The sequence below is a fragment of the Myxocyprinus asiaticus genome, chromosome 40, assembly GCF_019703515.2.
Source record: "Myxocyprinus asiaticus isolate MX2 ecotype Aquarium Trade chromosome 40, UBuf_Myxa_2, whole genome shotgun sequence".
Taxonomy (NCBI): Eukaryota; Metazoa; Chordata; class Actinopteri; order Cypriniformes; family Catostomidae; genus Myxocyprinus; species Myxocyprinus asiaticus.
Window position 1 is genome coordinate 25,545,082 of NC_059383.1, and position 19,713 is coordinate 25,564,794.

The window sequence follows — 19,713 nt, forward strand, 5'->3', positions numbered from 1 at the left end:
GCCTGTTCGTGCATGAGATGCAGAGGAAGCGTCGGGGACGCTCTCTCGGCTCCGTCTCCTCTTCGACAGCATCCGAGGATCGACCTCTCCGCGAAAAGCTGCGAGGACAAACGGACTGAAAAGATTTTCAAAGTGAGGTGGTACTGGTCGTGGATGCGTATGCATGTGTTCTGCACCGAACGGGCGAAAGAACAGCCCACATCCGCAGCCAACATTTTTCAAATCTGCAAGTCCTCGCTGCGGGATCCAGAGCGCCGGGAGAGCACCGAGAGCGCGCGGAGAGCTCAGTGGGCGATGGATGACTGTAGAGCGGTGAGTTTGCTCATGGGGGTCAGACGCATCACCGGTGCTGTCGCCCTTAATATTCAACTACATTGTTTTCTCCTGCACGTAACGGTGACAGGTGTTACATTTATCTCCGTATGCTATTTTTGATCATTTCTAGGGTCGAGTATATGGGTTTGCAGTATTCGTGGATAACTATTTTAATTGATATTTTAACATAATATACATTACTGACAGCCGCACGGACCATGACTGAATAGAAATGTTACAGGAGCCGGTTCAATCGATCTCTGTGTGTGACAAATTACTGTTTTTATTATGTTTATCATTCAGGCATTGTTTCCTTATGCCACCACTGTTTAGATTATTTGCTACAATCCCAAGTGTTGCTGTGTGGCATTTATGTAATAGCACGCACGCGCTTACTAAAATAGACTTGTGCATTGAGGATGATTTGTCTCAATTTTTAGACTGTCCAGGAGTTCAACACTCTTGTGGCCCTCCATCGTGAGCAGGTCATCTCTATAGGGGAGAACACAATTGTCTGTCCTTCTGTAAGAGCACATATGCACAAGACTCGCATCAAAGGATGCGCCGTAGCCCAGGCCGCCTATCAGAACCTCATTGCAATCTCTGGGTAAGTATTTATGCTATTGGACATATGTCTGTCTTTTTTTGAATGATGAGTGGCTCATGATGTCAGAATGGTTTTGCAAATTCATTGCATAGTTCATTCTCTGAGTCTGATTCAGATATGACTGTGGAATGTCATAGGCAGGAGCAGGGACGTAGATTCCAGGGGGTCGGGGGGAGGTAACACCTTGCATTGGTACAGGAGTTTTCAGCATGTGGGCGCCTGTCAAGGGAGGCACTAGATATAGGCTCACACTCAAGTGAAGCGAAAAAAATAATTGGAACTGCTGTGAATTATATAAGTCCATATCAATATATTGTGTATGTGGTAACATCCCCTCAGTTACAGTATTGTTTAGAGAGGAAAACCCAACAACAATGCCGAGCGGGACTGGTTCTTTCTCCTGAATAAATTAAATTTCCTACATAACTGCTGCAGTGTCCAGATACTAATAACTCTGTGCTGATGCGCCAAAAGACCAAGGATTTCTTTATTGCTAAATCCTGTCCTGAAGTATGATTTAACTACGTCCTCCACATCTATCTCTTGCATGAACGAAGCCTCTGGCTCAGTGTCTGTTCTATCGTTGTGAGAATGACACTGTTTAGCCTAACATTGAGATTTTCTTAAGTACAATAATTAGACAATCAAGGTACCCCAAAGAGGCTATTTAAACGCAGCAATTTAACTCCACGAACATGACATGGAAATGTGAACCAGCCTGGACAGAGCGCATATACTGGCAGTGATCATTTCGATCATTTTTGTTTGACTTTTAAGAGATTTATCATTTTAAGACCTATGTATTGTGCTATTTACGCTTATAGCTCATTGTGTTGCTATTATGGGTTGCGTTTGAGGAAATTCCATTACAATAAACATTCTTTATTCCCGCGTACGGACTCCCAGACTAAACCCGAATAACCGAACAAGATTACTGGCGCATGCATTAAAACCTTCTTGGTGTGTGGATTGTTAAAAACAAATTAAGATTAGAAATGAGGCTTATAGATTATATATTTAGAAATAAAGCTTGCATAATAAAACCTCAATGCCTCTGATACAGAAAAGCTGCACCCCTGTGAGAGAAAATAGAAAGCGCACACACGAGGTGTTCATAACGTGTCTGATGAGCTTGAGCATGAACAGCAGGTAAAAGTAAGTGTAAACTGTCAATTAATTCAAGTTGGGCTCACTGATCAGAATTCATTTACATTTGAAACCAAAACTGCAGCCTGCCTTTTGTACCCTAATGTAATGAACATTAAGCCTTACTTTTTCTTTCATCACAAAAAAACATTCGGGGCTATTAACAAAAGATCTGGGGCTTCAGCCCTATCAGCCAGGGTTTAGCTACGCCGCTGATCATATGTAGCTGATGTGGTTTGTGTTTTTCTGTATTTTCTCTCTATGCTCGTCTTAGGCCAGAAGATGGTGAGATCCACCCTGAAATTTGCAGGCTGTTCATCCAGCTTCAGTGCTGCCTGGAGATGTGCATTACAGAGATGCTCAAGTCTATGTGTTTGTTGGGTGTGCTGCAGCTTCAAAGGACAGGTGTTGTGTCAATGACAGCCAGCAGAGGGCAGCAAATAATCAGAACTGAGTATATACAGCTAATTTACTGCATTGTGAAATACAGGTGGCAGGGTATTTACAAAAGGATGCCACAATAAATCCATAAAACAGCCCTCATTTATGTATAAGCCTTAATTTTGTATAAAGTCATGTTTCCTAATTTTGTGTTGAAGTCTATTTTCGTTCACTTCAGGAAATTACCTTTATCCTGAGCCAAACATGGACTGCAGGATAGACGAAAGCTCTGATGTGCCAATGCTGGAAGATCGTTCATCGTCACCAGTGGATTACCCACAGGAGTCCTGGTTTGTGTGCACGGACATTGAGAACATAGAGAGGTACGGAGAAAAACAAAACAAGATTTATAGATTAGGAAAGACAATTCTCATCCCTTTATAACATCTTCTGTGTAAGGGTAGTTGACATGTCCTGCAGTGTAACATGCTACACTACTCCATCTCCATCACACTACTCCATTTTAAATAGGATTTGTATTATTGTTTTCATAGTTATGCATATATTATGCATGCAGATTTTGTGATCTCATACTGTTACTTGAGAGACTACATTTTTGTAATTTTAAAAATTAATTAGTCATGCAACAGAACGTTTTAAAATGAATTGGAAAGGCAAAAAGTTTCAGAAAGGTGAAAAACGTAAAAAACTGTGACCAGTCACAGCAACCAACACATTTACTTTTTCTTTTTCTTATATTCATATACATTTTAAACCCTAGACATGTTGGTAACACTTTACAATAAGGTTCCATTTGATAACATTAGTTAACAACATTAGTTAACATGAACTAACAATAAACAATACTTTTACAGCATTTATTAAGCTTGGTTAATGTTAATTTCAACATATACTAATACATTTTTAAAATCAAAAGTTGTATTAGTTCACGTTAATTAAGGGGCAGTTCCCCCCGGCTATACAGCATGAATATAATATCAATATCAATCTATTTATATGCAATATAAGTCATGTATTAATTGAGTAAACAGTATATTTTTTGTTTAAAATAAAGTGCATTGATTGAACTGTATGATTAATGATTGAGTGTCAGTTTATACTAGTATGCATTGTAATAAATGTAATACCCAATGGCAGGGCTGGACTGGGACAAAAAATTGGCCCTGGAACTATTCAGCTCAACCGGCCCTCACTGCTCTCACGCTGGGTGGCTGCGTTTCGTCATACTTTTGAAATATTTGGTGTTTTCCATGCACAGCAGTAATGCTACCTTCATGTGCTATCGGAATTATCCTGCTTTGTTGCTGGAAAGAATAGGAAACATGGATGACACCAGGTTCATTCATACATATTCCCTGAGGAACTTTTATTTTGACATCATAATACATATCAGTCAGTTAGCTTGCTGAAGATAAAGTACCGCCGATAGGTGCCGCCCCCCTGTAAGATGCCGCCCCGGGTGGCTGCCCATGTCGCCCATGCCTAAATCTGCCACTGCCTGTCATTCACTACAGAAACGGTACTCTCCTCCGCCATGTTGAAAGTTTAGGACTCCTCCCATCTCGGAAACTCCTCCCATCTCGGAAACTCTCCTAGATTCCCAATCGTAATTACGACTAGAGGGGTCATTCATGTGCAACTTCTGAGTGGGAAACTCGTATTTGTGATAATTCCTATAGCACGTGAAGGCAGCATTAATGGCAACGCTTAATAAATAAGAGTGGGGCAACTTACCGGCCCAAAGCTCGACCGGCCCACCAGGAAAATGCCTGATACACCAGATGGCCAGTCCATCACTGCCCATTGGCTAAATCTGAGATAGTTCACTTCCTGTGTTCTAAGATGTGAAATTTCTTCCAGTGATATCCGAGAAATGAAAAACCTTCTAAGCAAACTCAGGGAGACAATGCCTTTGCCACTGAAAAATCAAGGTGAGTCCCAAGTATTTGTTGTGGATTTATCCAACCTGGTCTTATAGAATCACGTCACTATATCGGCATTTTTGCAGAATGATATTTATGTGGCTCGTTGTATTTATTGCAGCACATTTTAATTACATAATTAACTATATTTACATGCCTGTTTGATTGCATTCAAATTGCGCGGTAGCTCAACTGATTGTTGCACCTGTGAAGCAAATGATCCGGTTACGAGTCCTTAAGGGCATACAATTTGACACATGAGTTGAAAACATTATTAAAGCACCACAAAATGATGTGCTTGCTTCAACAATTGCGTTTTTTATGTCACATTTGCTTTGTCTGACACTATTGGTTAGGTTTAGGTTTAAGGGTAGGTAGGTAGATTTTGTTGATTTGAACTTTGAAAGAGCATTAACCTTTAAAACCTGTTTGGAAAAACATTTTACCTGCTTTCAGCACCATTCCACGGAACTGCTGCGATATGTATAATGAACCACATAATATCATTTGTAAAAATACAGCTAGTAACTTTTATTTTTTTATGGTGCATTTTCATGTGTGTAGATGACAGCAGCCTGCTAAATCTCACTCCATACCCTCTGGTGAAGCAGAGGAAGAGGCGATTCTCCAGGCTTTGTTGTTTTGTGTCTGGCTGAACCTTCAATACTGTCAAGTCTTCTTTTCTGATCATTGATCAGTTAGCGCTTCTTTGTGTCTCTTGAACTTTTTCTAATCTAACTTGTCCCTGGACAGTCTCAAAAAGACTTAATAACTTGTGTTGGAGGGCAGAATCCCATTAACTCAAACCTCTGACTATAGTGGATTGAGTTGCTTAGTAAAATTGAGTAGTCCGTGTTTAGTTTCCAAGAGATCCGTTCCCTGTCATTTTGTCATGAAACCATATGATTGTATAAAAAAAGCAACTGAATGAAATATTGATATCCACAGATAATAACAGCTGTCTCTGATTTTCTCTTTCTTTTACTTTTGTCATAAAGCAGGATAGTGTTTTATTTTTATTTATTTTTTGTTAGAGGGCATGTTAGTTAAAGGATTGTTGTTTTTCATGTACTAGACTTAGGTTGGTTTCTTAATGACTTTTTAAAAAAGTATACATTTAGTCACTGTGCAATTGTTTTTATTTAGTCTTCCATAAAGGTTAAATCTTGTAAAAATTCTATTAGTCATTTTAAGGGCACAAGAGCACTCTGCACTAAAGCCATTGCTATTTCATTCTAAGCTTGAAATAAATATAACACAATAAAATTCACTATGTACATAATACAAATAAATGTAAATAAGACATTGTATTTATTATAATTGATTTCAATTACTTTTACATAACGTTTGTATGAATGGGTATCACAGTTTTGTGAGAGTTTGCAGCATGATTTCTACTTTACATGTCAGGTGTCTATATATGTATACAGTTATAGCACGTATAAGCTATACATCACTTTTATATTGATAATAAAGATTTTATTTTATGTAGTTGATTTCTTTTGTTGTACTATACTACCAGTATTTCTTTTATTTATTTATTTTTTAAATTAAGCCCTTAAAGAAAAATGCTGAAAAGAGAAATATCTGATGCGGGTTTCAAATTGAGATTTGTATAAAAACAAAAGATAAGAAAAATAAAGATACTGAAAAAAAGATAAAGTATAAAAACAACTTCTGTTTTGGCATGGAGAAAAACAACTTCCTTCAGTGATAAAATGCTATCTGTGCAATTGCATTCCAAATTCCTAAAGCAGGGGGGTGGGAGCAAATGTTAAAGTGAAGACTTCCAGCTGCAGGGATTTACTGGAAACAAAGGAGGTTTGACAAATTATGAAAGAGGAGTTATAGAGAGAGAGCTGAAAAGGAATTCACTAAGATCAGAGTGACTTTTTTCAGTGCAGCTGATCAGTTACTCTTTCCTGCTGATTTTGATGTTTACTGATATTGAACACAGTTTGGTTTAGTCAAGACCGCCTTCTGCATTCAGAGACTAAAAGCATTCGAATGTGAATTTGTGCATTTTATATGCTTTTGGAGGTGTGTGAAATCAATATGTGATTATAATTCAGTTTGTTCTGATATAATACTATTGAGATGTGACTTACTTAAGGATTCTAACTTAAGGATTTTTAATATAGAAATGTGTTCGATTTAGTTAGTACTCTACTATCTGTTGTTAGGATAAGAGAAAAATATATCTCAAAAGTTTGCATACCCTGGCAGAAATTGTGAAATTTTGGCACTGATTTAGAAAATATGACTGATCATGGTATCAAGAGATCCCCAAATTTTCCACTTCTTAATAAGTGATTGAACAGTACTGACTGGCATTTTCACGGCTTTGGATATCTTTTTATATCCTTTTCCATCTTTATAAAGTTCCATTACCTTGTTATGCAGGTCTTTTGACAGTTCTTTTCCGCTCCCTATGGCTCAGTATCTAGCCTGCTCAGTGCATCCACGTGAGAGCTAACAAACTCATTGACTATTTATACACAGACACTAATTGCAATTTTAAAAGCCACAGGTGTGGGAAATTAACCTTTAATTGCTATTTAAACCTGTGTGTGTCACCTTGTGTGTCGGTAACAAGGCCAAACATTCAAGGGTATGTAAACTTTTGATCAGGGCCATTTGGGTGATTTCAGTTATCATTATGATTTAAAAAGGAGCCAAACAACTATGTGATAATAAATGGCTTCATATGATCACTATCCTTAAATAAAAGACAGTTTTTTTGCATGATCAGTCATATTTTCAAAATCAATGCCAAAATTGTACAATTTCTGCCAGGGTATGCAAACGTTTGAGCACAACTGTATATATATATATATATATATATATATTAGGTCTTGCCCACATGCATCAAACCTTTTAATATCTGCTTATGCAACCTAACTTTATTTCTTTCAGTAAACCTTTGTTTCATTTACTTCTATATAACAAAGATTTGTTTATGTGTGCGTAGCATACATTGTGTGCAAATTAAAATCATGAAACAAAGATGCATGAGCTATTCATGTGATGTCTTCCAAAGTGTATTCAGCTTCATTGCCCCTCACCTTAAGCTGTTAAATTCAGGAATTCCATCTTCTTTATGGATCGTTTGAGCATTCCCCTTGTCCTTCTCTTCACTCTGGCTTCAGTCACACCCATTATGGGGTGTTTCTGTGACCACTACCAATGGAGTTCATGGTCCTATTGTACCAAAACCTGCAACTCTGGAACCCAAGAACATAAAAGGTAACATTTATTTAGCATGATATAACATGCTCATCGCATACAGTTGTTAATATGAGAACAGTACATTTGGTGTTGCAGGACTGTGCGTCATGATGATCACTGGACAAAAAACAAGTGTGGCCTGCTGTGTCAGACTCATGAGAGGAAAGTGTGCAATACTGATGCTTGTCCTATCCACTGCCAACTGACTGAGTTCAGACCCTGGTCAGAGTGCTCGCCGTGTGACAAAAAATATGTGAGTAAAACACACAAAGTATAGGCTACGTTAATAATACAATATACAATATATTTTTTTTCATAACAAATTTGTCCTATATTATTATCAGCATAACAATCTGAGTGAAAAGTTGAACTGAAAAATTTCAGAATTTCTTGGTATTTGAGTTGCCCTTTTGCTTAAATGACAGCATGCACTCAAGCTGGTATGAACTCCACAAGTTTGTGCAAAATCTGATGATCCATGTTATCCCATCATAATTTGAGAATGTTCCAAAGAGCATTTGGCATTTCTTAAAAAGGAGTTAACATGGTCAATGTCACAGATGTGCTTATTTGATCAGTAACCTAGAAATAGTGCAGAATCTTAAATATTTCTTATTCATTTAGTCATATCATTTCTTTGTTTGACGTTTTTATAAATCCTAAAACTTTGAGTATTTCCAGGTTTAAATTAGATTTTGAATGGCAGATTTTCATTGTAGACTCACTGTACTTTTCATATCTTGCCATAGCCTATTAAGTGTGTTTGTATGTGATTTAGTTCAGAACCAGATCTGTATTGAGGCTGGCTCAGTTTGGCAGAGAAGACTGTAGCAAACCACTTTTTGAGGAAAGACCTTGTCATCCCTCCAAGGAATGCAGGATTGAGCCTGTCAACTGTAAAGACACGTTGACCTGTGACAGTGGTAATTAACTTCATATACCCTCTTAACTTCACAATGACACACAGTACAGTGTTTGCCACATTAGTTAGTAATGGACACTTTACAATAAGCTTCTGTATGTAAACTAGTTAGTACAGGTACCTGGATCCACTAATGTTAACAGATACCACCTTATTGTAATGGGTTACCATAAAGATAATTTTTGTTCATTGTTACTTCATGTTAAGTTCATAATGCATAGTTAATGGTAGCTTATAATATTAAAAATTTATTAGTATACAGTATATAAGGATTATATACAGTTGTGCTCAAAGTTTTGCATACCCTTGGAGAATTGGTAATGTACCATTTTTAAAGAAAACATGAGTGAGCAGGCAAAACACATTTCTTTTATTTCTTATGGGATTCATATTCAACTGTAGGTTATAACAGAATGGCACAATCATAAAACAAAACATGGCAACAATGAAAAAAATGAAATTACCCCTGTTCAAAAGTCTGCATACCCTTAGTTCTTAATACTGTGTATTGCCCCCCTTTAGCATCAATGACAGCATGCAGTCTTTTGTAATAGTTGTCTATGAGGCCCCAAATTCTTGCAGGTGGTATAGCTGCCCATTCGTCTTGGCAAAATGCCTCCAGGTCATGCAAAGTCTTTGGTCATCTTGCATGAACCGCATGTTTGAGATCTCCCCAGAGTGGCTTGATGATATTAAGGTCAGGAGACTCTGATGACCACTCCAGAACCTTCACCTTTTTCTGCTGTAACCACTGGAGGGTCAAATTGGCCTTGTGCTTAGGGTCATTGTCGTGCTGAAAAGTCCAAGAGCGTCCCATGCACAGCTTTCGAGCAGAAGAATGCAAATTGTCTGCCAGTATTTTCTAATAATATGCTGCATTCATCTTGCCATCAATTTTCACTAGATTCCCAGTGCCTTTAGAGCTCACACACCCCCAAAACATCAGTGAGCCACCACCATGCTTCACAGTGGGGATGGTATTTTTTTCACTATAGGCCTTGTTGACCCCTCTCCAAACATAGCGCTTATGGTTGTGACCATAAAGCTCTATTTTGTTCTCGTCACTCCAAATTACATTGTGCCAGAAGCTGTGAGGCATGTCAAGGTGTTGTCGGGCATATTGTAACCTGGCTTTTTTGTGGCATTGGTGCAGTAAAGGCTTCTTTCTGGCAACTCGACCATGCAGCTCATTTTTGTTCAAGTATCGTCGTATTTTGCCCCTTGAAACAACCCCACCGTCTTTTTCCAGAGCAGCCTGTATTTCTCCTGAGGTTGCCTGTGGGTTTTTCTTTATATTCTGAACAATTCTTCTGGCAGTTGTGGCCTACCTGATACTTGGTCTACCTGACCTTGGCTTGGTATCAAGAGATCCCTGAATTTTCCACTTCTTAATAAGTGATTGAACAGTACTGACTGGCATTTTCAAGGCTTTGAATATCTTTTTATATCCTTTTCCATCTTTATAAAGTTCCATTACCTTGTTATGCAGGTCTTTTGACAGTTATTTTCTGCTCCCCATGGCTCAGTATCTAGCCTGCTCAGTGCATCCACGTGAGAGCTAACAATCTCATTGACTACTTATACACAGGCACTAATTACAATTTAAAAAGTCACAGGTGTGGGAAATTAACCTTTAATTGCCATTTAAACCTGTGTGTGTCACCTTATGTGTCTGTAACAAGGCCAAACATTCAAGGGTATGTAAACTTTTGATCAGGGCCATTTGGGTGATTTCTGTTATCATTATGATTTAAAAAGGAGCCAAACAACTATGTGATAATAAATGGCTTCATATGATCACTATCCTTAAATAAAAGACATGATCAGTCATATTTTCAAAATCAATGCCAAAATTGTACAATTTCTGCCAGGGTATGCAAACTTTTGAGCACAACTGTATATTTGTATACATATATAGATAGATAGACATCAACATTAATGAATGCTGTAAAAGTACTGTTCATTGTTAGTTCAGGTTAAACATTGTGTTAATTAATTTTAATGTTTACAGCCTTATTGTAAAGTGTTAATGGTGTAATAATATAATACAATACATAATTTATTGAGTATAATTAAACAACAATGTACAGTCTTTAAATACTACATTTTCACTAGAAAATTGTGCACAATCACTAATTCTTTTGCCACTAAAGGAAGATGTATCAACTCTACTCTGGTGTGCAACAACCAGAACAACTGTGGAGACGACTCTGACAAGAGGATTTGCGGGAATACAAAACAAGTGTGTGCAAGTCAAAGGCGGTTTGCTTTCATTCCTGGAGCAGACCTGACTGGTCATGGGTGAGCACCAGTTAAAGATAATTTTCTTTCTGAGATTTCAAAATAAGCATCCTTCAGTGTATTGCCATGCTGAGAAAAACAATGCTACAAATTTGAGATTGTGTCATGATTAAAACTGATTTACATTATTTCTTTAATTCGATTTGATGCTATATCAGAGGAAATGAGGGGTGCTGTTCTGGATAACTCGTTCATGGGAGGGGACTGCAATTTACAAAAACAGCAGGAACTACTATCGGATCCCTGCCAACATTGAGAACATTGACATCAAGGTGGGCAGTCAAAGTTTCAGCCTATTTTTTTTTGTATTACTTTGTTAATTGCTATTGAGGTTAATTATGTCAGTATTCAGTGGCGTAACTTGGATCTTGCGGGCCCCAGTGCAAAGAAACTGTCAGGCTCCCTCCTTGGGGGGCCTTGATCATTTTTCATCACTCCTTGGGTCCCCTCTCACCCCGGGCTCTAGGGTGGCTGCCCATTCTGCCCTCCCTCTAGTTATGCCCCTGTCAGTATTAAGGGTCTGTGTCTTTTGTTCAACAATCTTAAACTTTTTAATGTTGCAAGATATTGTCTCTTTAAGAGGCAAACAGCTTTGTGAAAAAACTTTTTGGACTTCTGTTAAGTCACAAGTCAAATGATGATGTCAGTAACTGCAACTGTTATTTACTCGAGTTATATTAAGTCGAGTTAACCAGAAAAAAATAGGGGGTTTTATTTGTATTTTACGCAAGCATATTATTATTATTATTATTACTACAGTGAAGCCTACTTGTATGTTAGCTATAAACAAAACTGCATGTACAGTATGAGCATACATACATTTATTGTATTTATTTAAACCAGTACCACAAAACACATGATTTTGTGACTGATATTGTTTTATTTAATTCCAGGTGGAATATCTTGAGGATGTTCAAGAAAAAGCAGTCAAACCTGAAAAAAATCACCTTGACCAAAGAATCATCAAGATTCATGCTTTCTAGTTCTTTCAAGGGGCAATCAAAGCATCTCAAAAAAAGGTAAGGGACGTCTTTTAAACCTCAATTTATCTCCACCCCTAACAGTATACAATATATAGGCCTACGTTTGCACATAACTAAAACACATTTTTAACTTTATGTATTTTTACTGAGTTTTATAGGGTGTGTCAAGTTGTTGCCCATCAACGTTCAAAACGAAATCCTCTGACCTCTACTTGTCAGATCTGTTCTTTCAGTTTCCAAACAGCCTGCCACTGTAATACAACTACACCCTTTACAGACAGATCTTTCAGATGTTTTGGAAATGTTATTCCAGCTCTGGCACATTTGGGGGGAGGTATGACCTCCTTTTCCAATACAATCGGGAAGAACTGAAAAACTCTGGTAAGAAGACAAGATCATATGATTATAAGAAACAGTTTTGGCAACAATAGTTGCAAAGATCTTGATCATGTGGAGCTTGAATAACCATATTAGATTATTTTCACTTCCAACTCTGAAACCAAATGTAATTGTCCTTCTGTTTTGTCTCTTTACTATTTCTAGGATTGACAGAAGAAGAAACTAAATATTGTCTTGGTCGGGATAACACCATCATCACTATATTCTACAATAGAATATCACATAGTTCCACCTGAGGGAAAAATTGTCTTTTATATTTTAACGATTTAATGATATTTTAATGTTTCATCCTTTTTCCATTCTTGTTCTATTATAAAACCATATGAAAAGTGTATCACATCAGTGCAAGTAGGTAGAGCTGAATTTACGGCAGCCCTGGCCTTGGAGATCAAGGGTGTATCACCAAACAGCAATACGTACAAGGACTGGATCAAATCTACAATAGACAATCCAGCTGTTGTAGATGTTAGGAGGAGAAACAAAGATTTATTCGATTTGGAAGTGGTCCCAGATTAACCCATCAGATATTTTAGGGTACAAAAATATCCCAGTCTTCTAAAAGAATTGCTTCTGAGCAGTTTAATAATTTTTTGTCAATGTCTTAACTAGCTGTTGACTTTAGTGAATTTTGTGCGGGGCTTCCCTTGTGCTGCGACAAAGAGATTGCATCTACACAGGGCACTGGAGGAATACCAGACAGAATTTGACTCTTGCAAATATGCCCCCTGCCCAAATAACGCACAGCCAACTCTGTCTGGAACACAGCGTACTTGTATTTGCCAGACTGGGACCTACGGAGATACCTGTGAGAAACGAGCACCAGACTACACTGCAGGTTCAAATGCTTGCTTGCAGATATCAGCCATATGTAATGTAATTACTGGTGGTGACCTAGTGGTTAGAAATTTTGACTGGTGTTACAAAGGCTTTAAGGTTCAATCCAAGAAGAGATTAACTAGAGGGTTTGCTAAAATCCAATTATGCTGGTATCCAGTCACCCAAAAATAGGATTGTTCACCCAAAAGTGAAAAGTCTGTCATCATTTACCCATTATGTACTTTCTTTCTTCCGTGAAACACCAAATGAGAAATTTAGCAGAATCAAATTTCGCAAGAATACAATGAAATTGGATGAGGAACAGGGGCTGTCAAGCTCCAAAATAATAAAAAAGTACTATAAAAGTGTCATAAACGTAGTTTATATGACTTTCAAAGACCTAAATTAAAGTTTTTCAATGTAAATAAAAGAACAGCTGGAACTTTCTGCTATAAATAACTCCTTTCATGTTTCACAGAAGAAAGAATGTCATACAGGTTTCAAAAAACAAGAGGTTACATTTTAATTTTTGGTTTAACTATTCCTTTGACCACAGGTAGCTACAGAGGAACTCTGTATGAAATAGTATACTGTAAATTACTTTGGAAAAAACATCAGCCACTTGACAGGTAACCTTTTTGTGGAAAATGTCACAAAAGACAACAATTAGTTACTTAAAATTTAATTATGGATGCCCTAGCATCCCATAGAGTTTAACATTAGACATTTAACATGAAACTCCATGACAGACTAGATGGTGTGGAGTGTTTTACTGGCTGTAAAGCTGTTTTAAAACAATATAGGAATTGTTAAAAGCACCATACAAATAAAACTGACTTGGTTTGACTTCTCTACTTGCTGTTCATTCCTCCCTACTTCCACTAATTCGTCTCTCTATATTCTCCCCTCATTCAGATCAACAAACCTCAGTATGATTATGGAGATCATGAGGAGTTTGTTTGCTTCACTGGCTATGAGCTGGATGGATACCAGCTCATCCACTGTCTGCAAGATGGTACCTGGTAAAAACCAAAGGGATGGTGCTGTATAAACTCAACGGAATATAAACTATGAAATATAAAAAAAGCATCATTTTTTAACTAAAAGCTAATTTTGTCCCTTACAATTTTCACCGCATATGTTTTCCTGTCATTGCAGAACAAGTTTGCCCCAAACCCAAAGTGCCTGATGACATGCAGATACAGCCAGACAACACAGAGTATACAGTAGGAAGTGCCATCATGTTGACCTGCTTACAGTGACATGAGTCCCTCAAGTTTTGCTTGGGAGCCAAACATGGCACAAGATATACACTGCAAAATTGGTACTCTAACAAAATGTAGTCTTTTGTGTATTTTGAATATTCAAGGAATAGTTAACCTAAAATAAAAATTCTGTCATTATTTACACACCCTCTTGTTGTGTGTGAGGAGCATTATTCTGGAACTGAGCCACCTCTATTTCATTCTTTATGATCAGCAGGTGATAAGCCTTTGAGAGAGACAGGAATAATAGATAATCAAATATTTTCAATGGACTGCCTTTATGCTGTGATTCCTATCGATTTAGTGTACTAAACCCATAAATGTCACAAAATATAATTAATTGAGCTTTACCATGTCCTGCTTCAGTTCCTTATGAAAGGTTTTATGATCATGGCCTCCTCTAATTCGCTTTCTATCCTCTTCATGCCTCATGTAGGACAAGGAACTGTCAATATACTCATCGCTGAAATACTTTTCAATACCAACCTAGAACGAAGTGATAGAAACCGTTATTTATTTGCCTAAGCAAAATGGTCTATAATGGGATCATTCTAAACGCATTTTGTATTGTCTAATCAATGCTTTATTCATCTGCCACAATAAGGCAATTTATTTCAAACTGAATTTCAATATTATATATTTATTATAGGCCCTGTGTAAGGCCGATGCCAAGATGTCTGATAGCCCAACACACATCAATTCATGGAATAACAAATAACTTTTGACTTCAGACAACATCTGAACTCTCTTACAAAAGCTACCTGAATAGCACCACGTGTGATAAATTGCAAATCACCTTGCTGCCCCCTCTTCTTTCTCTCCCCCTTCTCCCCTTCAACAGCTCAGGACTGATACAAAGACTTATACAAGATTTATATGTAAAAATATAACAAATACCATGAATGCAACTGTATGTGTTTGATATCATTTAAGAGGACTCTGTGTGACTGGTATAATGGTCTCTTTCCCATGTTGGTAAAACTTATGGTGACAAAGTTATAAGGTCTTTGCCAAATACTGCATTATTCTGGAGGTCTATCCCCCTCCTTGACCTACAATTTAAATGATCTCCTGTATGTTAACAAGGTTAAACCCCAGGAAGTCAAGAACCCATTCACCCCCAAATTCTCATTGTTCAAAGGATAATACCGTTGGTACTCAATGTTTATTCTGTGGGATTGATTGAATTCTTGTAACAATGTTTTATATCCTACCTGGCAAATAAATTGTTATTATTTGATTTATTCTGAATTTCTCTAGAATCATTGTGAGAAACCACCCAGGACAACCAGGAAGGAGAAACCACCTAGGACAACCAGGTAAGATTTTCATTAGACCAGGGTAGACCATACTGAAGCTTTAATATAGGAGAAACCACCCAGGACATCCGGGTAGGAGAAAGCCATATAAAGACTCTCAGTCACTGCTTACCGCCCGTCTTAGCAAGTTGTATGTACGTGACTAAGTGGCAATATCGTCTGATTATGAGACAAGCCAAACCAGACGATATTAATTAACCCTACAACCGCTGACTAAGAACGGAACTGGCTATCTTTTCGGGAGGTTTATGTAATTTAATAACGGCCGGCGTAAGATTCCAAAGATTGAAAGGACAATGAATAGAAGAGGATTTAGAGTAATCAATAACTTAAAAAGATCAAATTAAAAGAATGATCAGAAGTTAATTAGAGCTGAATTCTAAATTAGAGGTCAACTTAAATTGGAGTCAGATTAATATAAAATTGGAGTTAAAATTAATAACAGAATCAACTTGTAAAGTGTAAATTAACAATAATTGCTTTACTTCAGCGCTCAGAAAAGACAGAACAATGCAGAGACCTTCAATGGGCCATTCTATTGGAATCCGACATCGGAACAAATAGTTTGGTTTTTACCCCTTTTACACCCTGCATATTATATTTATAAATATTTTAATTATTATGCATTATTTATATTAATTATCTTTATTTAGGGGCCTTTCTCAGCAAATAATGTGTATGTGATTAATTGCAATTAATTAGATTAATTAACTGGCATGTCCTGTAATTAATTTGATTAAAAGATTGAATCGATTGACAGCCCCAGTATTAGTATAATATAGGCCTGAGCCTCTTGCTCACCTGAAAGGTATACCTAGGTAGACTCTGTGGAAGTCGGTAGAAATCTCTGGTGTCTCCACTGAAAACTTTTCTACATTGCCCACCAAAACTACGAGTGTTAATGACACCAGCTCTCAGCTCACCCGACAACACATCAAACCTTTTAAACATCAGATATGACATCATCATGTGTGCAGGTATTATATTCAGCTTATAGTGTTTGTATACCCTTATTATTATAGGACAGTTTATACTGTAAATGAGACGTATTTTACCCTCTTCCTGTGAGGTCAGAGTTAGGTGGTGGCTTTTGCTCATTACACACTATAGTGGCACTACAGCGCTGTTCATCTAAACCATCTTCACAGTCATGATCCCCGATACATACCAAAGATGCACTGATGCACTGACCTACATACATAAACAAATAAACCATCACAGAAACTTATTGTGAATAATGAGAATGCTTTCTCTCTATCTCTCTCTCTCTCTCTCTCTCTCTCTCTCTCTCTCTCTCACACACACACACACAAACACATGTTGGTGCGGCTATCCTTATGAGGACTCTCCATAGACATAATGATTTTTATACTGTATTAACTATAGATTCTATCCCCTAACCCTACCCATAAACCTAACCCTCACAAAAACTTTTGCATTTTTACATTAAAAAAAACATTAAAAACATTTTTTAGTATTTTTAAGCGATTTGAATTATTACACACACACACACACATAATTTGTTTAGGATTTCAGGAACTCTGAGCACGTACAAGTACAAATTATATACACAAGAAGCTAGATAACAAAAATAAACAGAAACTTTATGTTCTGTTTACCCTGTATATTTATTACTTACTTGTGTCTTGGTACAACCATCACACTCTGACCAGTCCCCATAAGGTCCCCATCTACAGTTTACTGGCAGCTCACACCTTATGTAGCAAAAAGTGAACAATGCCAAGTTAATAGATGATAAATGTCATATATTACTGGCTAGCAACTGCTCAGAATGTAGTTTTCATGAAGCATTCACCAAATATGAGGCAGAAACATGAGCAAAACTATTAGGCAGGACTGAGAAACAGCCAGGCACATCTAAAAACATAATCCAGTCATGACTACAGTGTCATACTTTTCATTCTACTTAAGTATTCATCTCATATACCAGTAATCTCTGTGTATTATTTTCTTGCCAGTCTTTATGTGTCAATGTATCCTTACCTTTGTGCTGTACATGACAGCTTTTGTGCTTTGGCAGATAAAGAGATGGGCCCTGCTCATATACAGTAGATTTGGCAGAGATTATGACATCACTGATCTACCTGCGGACAGGAATTCCCAGCATGACTCAACACTATTATCAGATGCTGGACATTCAGTGCTGGCTGGCTTCCCCACTTGCTGACTATTTTTCCAATCAGTGTCTGAGTCGCTGCTATTATTATGTCACCATTTCATAATCTGAACGGGTGTTTAAAGCGTTACGTTTCAGTAAACAGTGTGTAAATGATGTATTTGGGATAATGTATTCATTTTGTATTTTGAGGGCGGTTGTAAAATAGTGTTTTGTCCAAAACTCTCTGGAACACATAAACCTCTGTCTTCAGTAAGTTGTGCAATATTTGTTGTTCAGCTCAATGACCAATCCCTGGGTAAAACAAGGGTCAAAACTCTATTGAGTTGAGATCTATTGAACAGCGGCAATTTCTCAGGGCCAGCAAAGCCTTCTCTGCTGGCCTAACATGCCAAATAAGTAAATATTTTTCATCCTTTCATTCTCAATCACCTTTTTGTCATCTATTTTTAATCACTTTCCACTCTTAATTAATCTACAAACAAATAGAGAAAAATGAAAAGTTTATCCAGTCAGAATTTATTCCTTGATGCTTACAAGCAAAGTGTGAACTGTTTCACAAATCGCATGCCCGAAGTCATGCTCCTTTGCCGAAGCAGCGCATGAGTCTGAGCTCCACTCATGCGTTGCTCCACCTTTAGAATTTCTTCAGAATCCCTCAACAGTGCAAATGAATGGGCAAGTAAAGTCAGATTCATCAGCCAATCAGATTGATTTATTTGTTCTTGGTGGGTATGATCTTTAGGATATGGCCTTCTAGCTGGCCTTGAGTGATGCAATCACGCTTTAAGTGATGTACCTAATTCAAGAGCGAAAAGCATAAGATCAGTCTGTCTGACGAGTCGGCTGTCATCACTGCTGGTATTGCCTTTGAGAAAGAGATCCTTATGGATTTACAAACCTGAGATGTTCTGCATGACTGTGTGATTGCTTAATTTATTAAACAGGAAAGGAGGACTGATTTTCACTTCAAGCAAATTGGTAAGTGCTTTTTTGCATTGTTATAGCAACATCAGGAGTTTTCTAAGTGTAAATTAGGCTGCTTGAGAATTCAGTGTCGGATCAAGTTTTGAAAAGTAGTGTTGTGTTCCATTCAACTCGGAAAGTCGGATTTTACAGCTTCCTACTAGGAAAAGTGCAATGGAATGCATCTTGAAGTCAGAATTACAACTTGTAGGCTCATGCAGAAATTCTCAACTCCGATTTCACCGAGATGCAGGTGTATGATGTCACACAAACATGTCGACACTCAGGGAGATATACAAAGTAAGTGATAAACATTCACTTTATTAAGTAATATCGATAAATGAGTTTGTTTCCACATTACATGATATTAAAGCTTGTTTAACAAACGCCTGCAGAAACAGGTGTATAAAACATTATAATCTCTTTTGATAATCGTACACCTGAAGCACAAATGCTAGCGCTGCAGCATTGTTTATCAGTTGGGTTGCTAGGAGACATCTCTAATGAGAGTCAAACCCCTGCTAAGCTAACGGGAGCATTGCAGTTCCGAATATCGAGGAATGGAATGCATTTATGGAGATCGGAGATATCAAGTAGGAATATCCCACATCCAACCTGAATGGAACGCGGCATAACCGTGTACCCTGACGAAACTAAATTTATTGCAAGCAACATTTAAATCGCAACTATTATTAGATAGATTTTTCCATGCATTATAGACCTCCTTGGTAGATTTATATGAAAAAATCTGATTTTTGAATGTCTGTTCGGGAGACGTTCATTTCACAAAACAGTCATGCTGCAGTTTAAATTAGGCTTGCTTGAGCATTAAGTGTTGTTTCAAGTTCTGGCTTTTGTGCGTGGACGTGTTTTTAAAATGTCAGTTGGTATCACTAGTTAGCTGCGACATCATGTATGATGCCCAAAGGCATAGGGTGTCTTCTTCATTGTGAAACTGTGTTTTCTTAATGGCATGAATCACACT

General features: G+C 37.5%; 1 protein-coding gene and 1 pseudogene across 1 annotated transcript; both read left to right on the top strand.

The window, feature by feature from the left end:
• The first annotated feature begins 20 nt into the window (after positions 1-20).
• Positions 21-5,883, top strand: LOC127430566 (regulator of G-protein signaling 7-binding protein B-like; annotated as a pseudogene).
• Positions 5,884-7,492: 1,609 nt separating this feature from the next.
• LOC127430569 (complement component C6-like) lies at positions 7,493-18,436 on the top strand. Its single transcript, XM_051680407.1, has 10 exons — positions 7,493-7,638; positions 7,717-7,873; positions 8,399-8,543; positions 10,696-10,843; positions 11,002-11,115; positions 11,737-12,207; positions 12,370-13,670; positions 13,957-14,365; positions 15,567-15,625; positions 17,667-18,436. Exons 1-5 carry the CDS (start codon positions 7,493-7,495, stop codon positions 11,027-11,029), a joined length of 624 nt encoding a protein of 207 aa, XP_051536367.1. The 3' UTR covers positions 11,030-11,115; positions 11,737-12,207; positions 12,370-13,670; positions 13,957-14,365; positions 15,567-15,625; positions 17,667-18,436.
• Positions 18,437-19,713: the final 1,277 nt, after the last annotated feature.